This window comes from Mustela nivalis (assembly GCF_964662115.1).
Source record: "Mustela nivalis genome assembly, chromosome: 15".
NCBI classification, from domain to species: Eukaryota; Metazoa; Chordata; class Mammalia; order Carnivora; family Mustelidae; genus Mustela; species Mustela nivalis.
The window spans coordinates 10,328,807-10,342,224 of NC_139034.1; the positions used below are offsets into that span (position 1 = coordinate 10,328,807).

The window sequence follows — 13,418 nt, forward strand, 5'->3', positions numbered from 1 at the left end:
GCGTGATTGGAAAAATTTACATGAGAACTTGTTCCACTATATCTTCTAGACTTCTGTCTTTCTCCTCCCCCTCAGGGATTCCAATAATTCTGATATTGGAACATTTCATGGCATCATTTATTTCCCTGATTCTGTTTTCATGATTTCTATGCTGTTTGTTCCAGGCTTCCTCCTGATCCTTTCTCTCTATCTGTTTGTACTCCCAATCACTAATTCTATCTTCTGTCTCAGTTACCCTAGCTTTGGGAGAATTTAGATTAGTTTGGAACTCATTGAGGGCATTGTGAACCTCAGCCCTGGTAGCTTTTAGCTCTTCCCTAACATTGTGAACATCCTGTCTGGTCGCTTTCAGCTCAGCCCTACTCAATTCCATTTTGGTCATCCATGGCTTTCTCCAACCTAGCTATTGCCTGGATAATTGCTAGCCTGAATTCTCTTTCTGACATATTGTCTATATTATAGCCATTAGCTCCGTTGCAGAAGGTCCATCCTCTGTATTTTTCTTCTGTTGGGAATTCCTCCTCCTAGTCACTTTGGTGAGAGATGAGTGAACAGATGAAGCTGGATGTATCGACTGTGGTGCATTCAAGGTTCACCCTGGAACAATTCTGAGCAATCAGGATTCCCCACCCAAATGAGTGACAAAAGAAAAGAAAAAGAAAAAAAGAGAGAGAGAGGAAAGAAAGGGAAGATGAAAGAGAAGGTTCAGCCCAAATGAGCCCCAAGGTAAGATTTATGAAGTATACAAAGAAAAACAAACAAACAAAAAGACTGATAAAAATATATGACAAGAGAAAAAATATATATATGCAAATAAAGGAAGAACTTCATCAGAAAGGGCCCCAAGTGTAAGATTTATATACTATCAGGACAAACACAAAAACACAGAAACAGTGGTGGAAGAAAAGATGGGAGAGTGGTTATAAATTCTCAGTGTGGGTGTGGAAGTTTGTTTTGATTCTTCCTGGATGTATCTTGATATCTTTGTTAAAGGTCTCAACTTTTCTAAGATAAAGGGGTATTAAAAATTGGTTTACCTATAGGGATAGTATTTATTGGGGAAAGGGGATTACTTTGAAGTTTAACTCTATATGAATATTAGAAAATAAAAATAGGGGAGTGCTGTCTGGTTTTGGCATTTCACGCAATGCTGCTGTGGGAGACCGGGAGCTGACACAGAGACACTTGAATTAGCTTCAGCAGAAGAGAAATGGAGGAGCCATAGAACATTAAGGATGAATTCAGGAAGACCCGAGACCATGGAGAACTTGCCGGCTCTCTACACTATTTTCCAAGGAGAGGTTGCTATGGTGACAGACTATGGAGCCTTCATCAAAATCCCAGGCTGTCGGAAGCAAGGTCTGGTCCATCGAACTCACATGTCATCCTGTCGTGTGGATAAGCCCTCTGAGATAGTAGATGTTGGAGACAAAGTGTGGGTGAAGCTTATTGGTCGAGAGATGAAAAAATGATAGGATAAAAGTGTCCCTCTCCATGAAAGTCGTCAACCAAGGGACTGGGAAAGACCTCGACCCTAACAACGTTATCATTGAGCAAGAAGAGAGGCGGTGGCGGTCCTTCCAGGATTACACTGGGCAGAAGATCACCCTCGAGGCTGTCCTGAACACCACCTGCAAGAAGTGTGGCTGTAAAGGCCACTTCGCAAAGGATTGTTTTATGCAACCAGGAGGGACCAAATATTCTCTGATACCTGATGAGGAAGAGGAGAAGGAAGAGGCAAAGTCAGCAGACTTTGAGAAGCCTGACCCCACGAGGAATTCTTCTAGAAAAAGAAAGAAGGAAAAGAAGAAGAAAAAACATAGAGACAGGAAGTTGTCTGACTCGGACAGCTCAGACTCTGAGAGTGACACAGGCAAGAGGGCAAGGCACACATAAAAAGATAGCAAGGCAGCAAAGAAGAAGAAGAAGAAGAAGAAGAAGAAGAAGCACAAGAAAAAGCACAAAGAGTGAGAGTGGAAAGAGTAGAGGGGGTGGTTGAGAGGAGGAGGTACCAGGAGCCTCGGTGTCTTAAGCCCTGGCTCCCAGAAAGACTCAGTAGTGTTAGTACGACCTCCCACCCCACTGACTCCTCACCCATGGGAGATGGCTTCCCCTCGTGCAGCAGGCAGGTTTGGGAGTTAGATGTCAAAGCATCTGCCTGAATGATTTGTTAACTTATCATTCCTGGTCCCTTTGCAAGTGACCCCTGCAGCTCATCCATTCATTCACTTCAACTTCCTTTATTCAGCAGGAGGTCCTGTTACCCTCTCCAGCTGCCACTGCCAGAGCCAGATTCCTGCACAGGAGTCCAGGCTGCAGCCACAGGTACTGCTGTGGAGGCAAGTCTGGCTGTAGTTGGAACAGGGATGGGCCCCTCCCTGTTGGGTCTGCCCTGGGCTGACTGGTGAGTGATCCCTGCGGCATCTAACATGGGCCAAGGGAGACCAGCAGGATGAGGGAGAATATGGTAAGAAGTGGTGCTCACTTTTTCCATTCCCCCTAACGTGATTCTCCCATGCTACAAGTGACAGCCAGAAAACCGTTGTTTGCAGTGACTGAGCTTGTGTGTGACCTTCTGCCAGACCACTGAACCAGACAGCTAAAGCCAAGTTCATTGCTTTACTTTGTATTTACTACTGTGTGAGTCACTTGGTTCCACTTCAGGTCTCTGCTTAAATTCCTGGCACTAAATGGCAGTGTTTTTGGTTTAAAATAAATAAATAAATAAATAAATAAATAAATAAATAAATAAAAATAAAAAGTAATAAACTAGACTAAACTAAACTAAAATTAAAAAAAAAAGAAATTCAAAAAATAGGAATGCAAAAGAACAACACAAATGTATGTATCCAAAAGTTCAGATCAGAAGGCTATTATGGAATTTGATGTACTGGACAGCTCACTGTGATGGTAAATAGGTTAAAAAAATATCTATATAAAAAAAAAAACAGAATAGTGGGAACGAGTTAAAAATAAAAGTTGTCCTATGAAGTAGTGGTGGTTGTTCTCTTGCAGTCCTTTTTTTTTTTTTTTTTTTTCTTTCTTTCTTTCTTGGTTTGTTTTCTGGGGGAGGGGCCTGCCACATGGGTTTTCAGTCAATGATATTTCCTGAGTTAAGTCCTCCCGCCCCCCTCCCCCAAGGGGGTGGGCTCTGAGGAAACTGTTTTTTTTTCAGGCTTTTGTTCTCTGGTGGTTTTTATGTTCACTTTTTTTTTTTCTCTCACCTTGACCAGTTTTGATGGTTTTTGTAGTTTTACAGGAAAACAAACTGCACTCTGCCCTCTCAGAGAGAAGCTTCAGTCTGGCTGCAGAGCCCAAATAAGTTCCCCCTTGGCTGCTGACATAGCAGGTTCTGAATCCCGGTCCCTGGGGACGCAGGATCTTCTGCTTGTACCCAAAACCATGGCAGCAGTGGCTGTCTGGGAGCTCCAGACTGCCAGAGAGGCTCCAAGCAGTGATCACACACTGAGCTTTTCCTGCTGGCCCGGGCTGGGAGTGCCTGGTCTTTTTGGGTGTAGGAGCGCCCGGCTTGTGCGCACCTCTTTCAGGTGAGGCTGTGGGTCGCGCACACATCTCAGGCTCTGAGAATGGGGCGCAAGTCCAAAAGCACCAGTCTGGGCCTTCCCGCACCTTTCTCAGGGGAGAGTTTGGGGCGCGCGTCTTAGGCTCTGAAACAATGGCGTGGGTCAAAGACTGCCAGCTGGGCCTTTGTACCTCTCTCAGGGGAGGATGAGGGGCACACGTATCTCAGGCTCTGTAGCAGGGCCCGCACATTCTGCCATCTGGCGTGGCTCCATCCCCTCACAGGAGCCGGACCCCTCATGTTCTCGGGTGTGCTGGCGGCGTAGGGACCAAGACCTGGTTTCTCCGCCACACTCTCTTGGCTCAGTTCCAGTGGAGGCTGCCCTGGGTCTGGGGACTTAAGCCCCTGTCCCTAGCTGCCCCGATTCCCACAATTTCCCCCCTGCAATCCTTTGCTTTTTTTGAGTGCTTTCAACCAGACTCCAAGTTAATGCTGGTCCCCAGATGCAGGGCACTCTCGCTCGTATTGGGGTATTACTTTCCAACTGGTTGCCTCTGGTGGCTCCCTCCCCCTTTTGTTTATCTTCAGATATCAGTCCACCGTTCCCACTCCGCTTTACCTGCCTACTGGAGTCTTTTGCCCCTGTAGAGATCCAGATGTGTATAATTCTGATCTCAGGCTGATTTCATGGGTGATCGAAGTTCTTTGGTAGGTAATCAGCTCACTTTAGGGTACAGGTTGAAAAGGCACCTCCTCCTACTTCCCCGCCATCTTGTCCCCCCCACCCTGCTCCCACAATCTTTATGTTTGGTTTAACCTAGAACAGTTTTCCTTTCATATATATATATATATACATATATACATATATATATGTATATATATATATAATTTTTTTTTTACTTCTAATTATGGCCTTTTGTTTTCCACTTTAAAAAGGCTCTTTACTATTTCTTATAGGGCCAGTTTATTGGTGATGATTTCTTTTAATTTTTGTTTAGGAAATTCTTTATCTCATCCTGAATTCTGAATAACTTTGTTGGATGGAGTATTCTTGGTTGTGTGTTTTTTCCTTTCAGCATTTTGAATATATCATGGTATTACCTTCTGAGCTGCAATATTCCTGCTGAAAAATTATTGTCATTATTAAGTGTTGTTGTTTGGATGTCTTATTGGAACTCCCTATTCTTCCTGAATCTGAATGTCAGTTTCCTTTCCTAGATTAGGGAAGTTTTCAGTTATTATTTATTCAGATAAACTTATCTGCCTCTTACATGCTCCTCCCTCTGGAACCTCTGTAATGTGAATGTTTCTTCCCTTGATGTTGTCTAAGAGATCCTTTAACCCATCCTTATTTCTTTTTTTCTTTTTATGGTTCAGCTTAGGTGCTTTCCATCACTTTGTCCTCCAGATTGTTGATCCATTCTTTTGTATCCTCTAATCTACCTTCATTTCCCTGTAGTGTATCTTTTATTTCAATTATTGTATTTTTTTCTAGTTTTCTAGTTTTTCTCCCCCCACTTTTTTTTGTATTCTTCAACCCTGATTGGTTCTTCTTTTATATTTTTTATTTCTTTGTTGAAGTTCTCATTGAGTTTATCCACTCTTCTCTCTAGTCTGGTAAGCATCTTTATAATCATTACTTTAAAATCTTTATCAGGTAGGTTGGATATCTCTGTTTTTAGTTCTCTCTGTGTGTGTCTCTCTCTCTTTGAGGTTTTTGTCTTGTTCTTTCATTTGGAGCATATTCCTCTGTCTTCTCATTTTACTTGGATTTCTGTGTTTGTATGAATTAGGCATAATATTACTCTCCTAAGCTTAAAGGAATGTGTATGGTTGTCCCTCATGTAGACTGCATGTGCCTGGTCACTTTGGTTGCCTGGCTGGAGCTGTGCCTGGCATAGGATGAGATTCCCAAGGCATTCTTTGCTAGAGCCACCCTGGTGCGATGGCCTGAACTGAACTAAGCATATAACAGGGTGTTCTTAGGTCTCTCCTGGCATCCTGGAAGGACAGCTGAAGCTGAAGTGCATATAAGTCAGGTGTCCTTGGGTACTCTACACAGGGGGCACTCTGGCAGGTGGCTGGTTCCAAGGGAGGCTCAAGATATAGGTTCCTAGGCTCTCTATGTAGGGTGATTGGAGTTGAGGTGTGTATAGCCCAAGGGGTTCCCAGGGCACTCTCTCAGGACATAACCTGGTGAATGGTGCAGTGCCAAAGTAGTGTGGGCCAGGAGTGTTCTGGGGTGCTTTGCTCCTGTGTCACCATAGTGAGATGGCTGGGGCTGTAGTGAGTGCTGACCTGGATTGTCCCAGTGGTGCCATGTGGGCCCACCTTGGGCTTAAGTGGGCTAGGGGTCTAGACTCACTGAGGGTGTAGACTGGCTAGGGCAAAGTAAACTCCCATCTACACCATCAAGGTGGAAAAGGAACAAACTGTTGCACCTAGCTGCCCCTCCAACCTAGAGTTTTCTAGAAGCCCCCCACACTATTTGTCAGAGTTTTAGGGCTGGCTCTTTATATTCTAGTTGCTCTTTTAAAGTGAGGGTATTTGTTTTGTTTTGTTTTGTTTTTCTGGATGTCTGGAGCTGGTACGGGCTAAGGGCCTGGGGCTTGCTGAAGCAAAAGGCTGGCTATGGCACGCAGACTATGTTCCTATTGGTAACTATGAAAGTAGAGGGAGAACACAAACCATGGTACTCATTAGCCCCTCTCACCTGGAGAGAGTTCAAGGGGCTCATTTGCTACTTGGGAGGGTTCTGGGGATGGCTCCTTTATATTCTAGTTGCCTTTTTTAGACTGTGGCTTCTTTTTGTTTGTACCCCAGGACATATGAATCTTCTTGTGGTCATTAAGTATTACTGTTGCTCCCCACTGCATTTTGCAGTGTCAGGGCTGGGTATTCCTTTTCTTACTGTGTCTCCATCTATCTTTTATGGTGCAGAAGCTATTCAGTCTGCCCTCAAGAGGAATAAATAGGTGTAAATTTGATGTGTCTGCGAAGGAGGTGATTTGAGGGTCTTCCTGTGTCGCCATCTTGGAGCAGACCTTCCAAGTTTTCTTTTCTTCCTTCCACCCACCACTAAAGTGCTACACCAAGACAGTCACTAAAGCAGGAGATTGATTTGATTTGTGCTCAGGCCCCTATTAAAAGGCTATCTCATGTCAATGATAATACTTTAAGCCACACTGTGGTTTTTTCCCCTCCATCTTACTTTGACCCAAGAGCAGCTTTGACTGCAAAGAAGTAGAAGGCATTCTGTGGCAACCCGTTGCCGCCATTACAAGATGGCGCCGGAGAGCCTCGTAAACAAGTGGTTGGACGCGTGGCCTTAAGCTTATTCTGCCCAGCAACAAGGCTGACCTACCATAGTGAGCCACGTACCCCAGAATGAGACACGCCCCAGCTAGCCTGTATATATGTGCAGCCCTGGCTCTACCCAGGCGCTTCCTGCTTCCATCACCCTACAAACCTCAACCAAGTGCACTTCAATAAAGCGTGATAGAGAAGAATCCTGTGTCGGTGGTCTTCCTTCCTCGCGGGCGAGCGTTGGCGGGCCACAGCTGGAGCCGAAACCCGGGAATAGTTCGGCGGACACCGCGGGGAGCCTAGAAAGGATTCAGAACTCTACATGCGAAGTGGTCGGCGCCGGACCGCTCGGATCCGGTGTGGGTGCCATCACGACTGACGCGAAAGTTGGATGAAAGAACCGATGACAACACCAAAGAAGCAGACATGGACTCCAACCCTGGAGATGCTGATAGTGCTGATGATCTGCCTGACCAGAGTTGAGGGAGCTACCTTTTGGGCCGTTTCAAGAACATGGCCCATCCCCATGCCAGTCACAAACGCGACAAAAACATTACCCCATCTGTATGTTCCAGAATGTGTTTTTGATTTACCCTGTAAACAAATCAATAATAAGGTACAGCGTTATAACACTACAAATTTCAACCTTCAAGGCACCTTGTGCTTTACCACTCTCGGAGTAGGAGTCATGGGCATGCTAATGTTTGCAGGACTACTGGTGGCTTTGTTCTTAATTCTGAGGGTAATGAGGGCTCGCAGAAGAGAGAAGGTGGCCATAGCGCGTGCCTTTGCCGCTATAGAGGCTGGAACATCTCCCCAAGCTTGGCTCAGCATGTTAAATGAAACATAGGTTGCGCTCTTGCACTCGGAGGGCTTTGAGTAGCCCATTGCACCCGAATAGAGACAACCTTGCATTTTCCGCGGGTGGTTTGCACCTAGGAGTGCACAGGGTGAGCCACCCTGAAAGTCATGAGTGTCTGCATACGGGTACCTCCGTTTCTCTCCCGTCCCTAGGCAAAGGAGGACATGTTTACTAGGGGACACTCCTCTGATTTTAGCCATGACTGCAAAATAAAAGAAAAAGGGGGAGATGTGGCAACCCGTTGCCGCCATTACAAGATGGCGCCGGAGAGCCTCGTAAACAAGTGGTTGGACGCATGGCCTTAAGCTTATTCTGCCCAGCAACAAGGCTGACCTACCATAGTGAGCCACGTACCCCAGAATGAGACACGCCCCAGCTAGCCTGTATATATGTGCAGCCCTGGCTCTACCCAGGCGCTTCCTGCTTCCATCACCCTACAAACCTCAACCAAGTGCACTTCAATAAAGCGTGATAGAGAAGAATCCTGTGTCGGTGGTCTTCCTTCCTCGCGGGCGAGCGTTGGCGGGCCACAGCATTCTGCCAATGATGTGTGTAATTTTTTACTTTTGCAGAATGAATATTTTCTCCAGAACTGTGAGTTGAAATTTTCCCATTTCTGTCCCATCTGCCTCTAGCCTTTCATGTGTATTCTGCAGCAGAGGTAAAAAAAATGTCTTTTACTCTTCTCTTTCTAGGTAATATACAACTTTCCCTTCTCAGAGTATAGCAGTATAACATTCAACTCATAACCTGGATCATTTTATTCTCTGAAAAGTGTAAATTATTCACTTCCTTCTCCCCAAATTTCTCAATATGTTAAAATTATCCCAAGAAATGGAACTCTGACTTCAAACAACTGCAAAGCTAAACACTGAAGAAATAGGAATATTTTATATTGTGACTCAAGTTTAATATCAAGTTCTGGGTAATAACAAGCAAAAACCTTTCTTTAATTCACTTATTTCTCATTTAGCACTACCTTTTATGATTGAGCATCTTCTTCCCCATCGTGCTCTCTCATGATCCAAAATCTTAAATGCTCTTTTTTAAAAAAAGTTTAAAGTTTTTTATACATACCAACTTGTGCCACTTCGAAGTAAGTATTTAATTCCAGGAGTCATTAAATGACAGAATTACTTCATTTTGTGGAATAACTCTCCTGACTAGTCATTTATTAAAAAAAAAATCCACTAAGCAAATACCATATTCTAGGCATGTTTCCAGGTGTTTAGGACTCATCAGTAAATTAAACAATGAGACCTACTCTCACAGAGTTTGCATTGTAAAAAATAAAAATATACAGTAATGCCTGTTGTTTGTTAGAAGGTAATCACTGCTATGAAAGTGTATATGAATATGAGGGTAAGGAGGCTCACCAACACTGCAGAGCCTGCATATAATCTTCATTTTTAATTTTAACTTTTTATTTATTATATGCCATGGGGAACTGATTCCTGTAAGACTTTGTTACTTACACCTGATCACACACATTTAAAAAAAAAAAAAGAGTGATTTAACCCAAGTTCTTGTTTCTAATAAGATGTTCCTTTCATTAAATAATTCTGTTCCATTACTATGATTAAAGCTCTGATGTATATCAGATTAAAAGCCTTGCACACTCCAAGTGAAAATCAAAGTAACATTCACTGGGCAAAAAATATGGTGTTCGTTTCCTGTTTTGTTAATTTTTGCCTCCATCAGAAAGGATGAATACCCAACTTTTGTAGCAACATGGACGGGACTGGAAGAGATTATGCTGAGTGAAATAAGTCAAGCAGAGAGAGTCAATTATCATATGGTTTCACTTATTTGTGGAGCATAACAAATACCATGGAGGACAAGGGGTGTTAGAGAGGAGAAGGGAGTTGGGGTAAATTGGAAGGGGAGGTGAATCATGAGAGACTATGGACTCTGAAAAACAATCTGAGGGGTTTGAAGTGGCGAGGGAGTGGGAGGTCGGGGTATCAGGTGGTGGATATTATAGAGGGCACAGATTGCATTTGAGCACTGGGTGTGGTGCAAAAATAATGAATACTGTTTTTCTGAAAATAAATAAATTGAAAAAATTAAAAAAAATATGGTGTTCATCCTTTCTGAAAAACAATCTGAGGGTTTTGAAGGGGCGGGGGGTGGGAGGTTGGGGTACCAGGTGGTGGGTATTATAGAGGGCACGGATTGCATGGAGCACTGGGTGTGGTGCAAAAATAATGAATACTGTTATGCTGAAAATAAAAAATAAATTTAAAAAATATGGGGTTAAAATTTTTTTTTTAGTGATAAAGTAGGTTAAGTTTATAAAGCTTGAAAAAAATTTCTTTACAGAGAACTGCCATGTCAGGTTGTCTGCGAAATTGGTTTCATTCTGCTTCCTTCTGTGTTGTATTTTCTAGAGCAGGAGCTCTGAGGTGTGAAATGCTGAGAAAATGACATTTTGTGGGTTTTGTCACTAAATGATAGATTCATTTGAACTTGAGACTGTTTCCTTCTTTTAGTTTAGCTACTTGGAGAAGCTTCTGCTGGTTCATGGAGCTTGGAATCATTTTCGAGTGACAAAGTGTATATTGTATTGTTTCTACAAAAATGTAGTGTTATACGTTATTGAGGTAAGAAAAGAGATACACTTTCTTTCACGGAAAAGTTATGTCTTTCTTTCACACCAAGCTTGGTACTTTAGGGTTTTAGGTTTTTTTCCCCCATATTTGTATCACTTAAATTACTATTGCATAATTCTGTGTTAGGTTTTCACTTAGAGTTATTCAGTAAATTTGAATCTCCTAACTATCATCCTGACTTTAAAAATACCCATATAAATGTTTATTTTAGCTATGGAAACATATTTTTAAATATTTTGTTGTGAAATAATTATAGAGTCATAGGATATAAAAATATATTTAGAAAGTCCTGCGAAACATTCACCCAATTTTCCCCAAAGAACACCTTGAATAACTCCTGGACAGTATCAAATATCAAATATTGGGATATAATCAACAGAGCTTATTCATATTTCACCAGCTTTACACATACTTGTATATGTAATTCTGTATACTTTTATCCACTTGTAGATTGATGCAAACACCAAAGAAATCAAGGCAGAGGACTATTTCCCTCCCCAACCCTCCCCCAATGGTATAAACCAGTTCCCACACCACAAGGGTCCCCTTCATGCTACCCCTTTATATTCACATCCATCCCTAACCCCTGACAGTGACTAATCTGTTTTGTATCCTTATAATTTTGTTCTTTCAAGAATGTTATAAAGATGTAGTCATGTAGTATATAACCTTTTGAGACTGGGTTTTTTCAGTCAGTATAATTCCCTTTAGACTGATACAAGTTGTTCCCTTTATCATTTGTTCTCTTACCATAACATTTATCATCTGCCTATTGAAGAGCATTTGTGTGCGGGTTTTGTACAAACACAAGTTTCCACTTATTCAGGACAAATGTCCAGAGTACAATTTCTGGATCATATGGTAAATGCAGGTTTAGTTTTAAAAGAAACTATCAACTATTTTCCAAACTGACTTTACCATTTTTAGTTCCCGCCAGCAAAGCATCTGTTAACTTATTTCTCTGGATCTTTACCAGCACTTGATTTTATAACTATTTTTGTTTTTCTTTTAGCCATACTGATAGATGGGTAGTGATATGTCACTGTGGTTTTAAATTGCATATCCATAGGGGCTAATGATGTTGAACATCTTCTCATGTACTTACTTGCTATTTTCATATCTTCTTCAGTGAAACATGTCTTCATATTTTTGTCCAGTTTCTAATTGAACTGCTTTTTTGCTCTTAAGTTTTGAGAGTTCACATATTTTAGATATTAGTCCTCTGGCAGATAAGTAGTTTGCAAATATTTTCTTTTAGGCTGTATCATGTTGTTTTGTCATCTTAAAAAGAGTCTTTCAGAGTACAAAAGTTTTTAATTTTGATATGGTCCAGTTTATATATTTTCCTTTTATAGATTATGCTTTGGGTTCTATGTCAAAAAACTTTTTGCCTAGCTTTGGGCAGTGGCAGTATCGTAGCCAATGAGGTTTATCTGAGGCGCGATTATTGCTAATTGAAAAAACTTTTTGCCTAGCTCTAGATTCCAAAGATTTTCTTCTCTATAGTTTTCTAAAAGTGTTTTACACTTAATGTCATGTTTCATTTTCAGTTGATTTTTGTGTCTAGTGGAGGGTTTAGATTGTCTAGTTGTTTTGCCCATAGAGATCCAATTATTTCAGTACTATTTGATGAAAAGACTATCCTTCCATTAAATTGATTTAATGGGGAAATAATGGGCAAATAATGAAGAAATAGAAAATATGAACACACTATAGTAAGGAGATGAGGTCAGTAATCAAACACCTCCTTGGAAAATTATACCAGTCATTCAAAGAAGAATTAACACCAGTCTTCCTCAAACTCTTCCAAAAAGTTACAGAGAAAGTAACACTTACAAACTCATGTGAAAGAGGGATATACTCTAAATCCATCCATGTTGTTGCAAATGATGGGATATCATACTTTTTATGGTTGAGCAACATCTCATTGGATATGTATATCTATCACATTCATCTAATGATGAACACTTGGGTTGCTTCCACCTTTTTTCTGTTGTGAATAATCCTGCAATAAATATAGAGGGGCATAGATCTTTTTGAATTAGGAGTTCTTTCTTTGGCTGGGCCAGTTACAATTGTTAGTAGCTGCAGATGCTACAATTTGCTGAAGCAATAGACAAAATCATTCTGAACCTGTATAACTCAATATCATGCTTTACTGAAACAATGCATTATTGGACAATGAGATCTAAATATTTCATTAAAATTATTTCTTGATACAGAAAGAACAGTAACAAAGAATAAAATAAAAATTCTAAAATAAATGGACTGGCTTTCTGTTAGGCTCACTCAAGCTTGATTTTACTTATATTTTGGTAAAATCCCATTTAATGACAAAAAAAGAATGATAAAGTATCTTAAGTACTACAATGAATGGAAACATTTAGTCAATATTGATATAAAACTTCTTGAACATTTTTCTCTTTCAGCTTTGGTTTGCCTTTGTTAATGGATTTTCTGGGCAGATTATATTTGAACATTGGTGCATAAGCTTGTACAATGTGGTAAGCATTCCCCATCTCTATCTGAGAGCATGCTGTTTATGTCTGGGATGTGTATCTAAGTCAATCATCTGCACATAGCAGGCAGCACAAACTCATCTTTAGAGCTTTGTTGCTGCAACACATCTTGCAGAATCCCATACTTGGCACACATGGTTTCAATCATAAGAGATCATTCTGTAGCAACTATATTAAATTTCTGTGCAATGCATTTTGATAATACAGCCAAAACCTCCTTACTATATGCCTGTACAATGTGTTTAGGCTTTTAAGCCAAGTAGTTATTATTGAACTCTACCTCTACCTATATATATATATATTACATTTAATTAATATTTATTTGTATCTTTATATGTGGGTGTGTGTTTATAGTATAATTCCCTGGCCTTTTAAACCTCCTGGTAGAAAATTTGTCCTTTGGTAAAGATTTCACCCTGTGTTTGTAGGAAATGATGAATTTTGATATGAAGTCCTATAATAATAAACAATTTTCTGAAACTAACAATCCCATACCATTACTTAACTCATTTAAAATTTAAAAACTAGAAATAAACAGTATGGTTAAATGGTCTTTTTATTCACCTTTGAATTTTTGTTTTATATTTCTTGTTTAT

General features: G+C 40.9%; 2 protein-coding genes across 4 annotated transcripts in view; both read left to right on the plus strand.

Annotated features, from left to right (window-relative positions):
- Positions 1-13,418, plus strand: part of LOC309848543 (phospholipid-transporting ATPase IB-like) — a 209,965-nt gene that overhangs the window by 129,040 nt on the left and 67,507 nt on the right. For all 3 annotated transcript variants that reach the window (XM_082700264.1, XM_082700265.1, XM_082700266.1), the window contains 2 exons: positions 10,184-10,294; positions 12,733-12,807. In XM_082700264.1, coding sequence (XP_082556390.1) covers positions 10,184-10,294; positions 12,733-12,807 — 186 coding nt within the window. The remainder of the gene's footprint in view (positions 1-10,183; positions 10,295-12,732; positions 12,808-13,418) is intronic.
- Positions 1,160-2,739, plus strand: LOC309848696 (zinc finger CCHC domain-containing protein 17-like). The gene is given in 3 exon segments (XM_082700656.1): positions 1,160-1,463; positions 1,465-1,967; positions 2,252-2,739. Coding segments are annotated over 2 exon segments (660 nt in total). The 5' UTR covers positions 1,160-1,235; the 3' UTR covers positions 1,897-1,967; positions 2,252-2,739.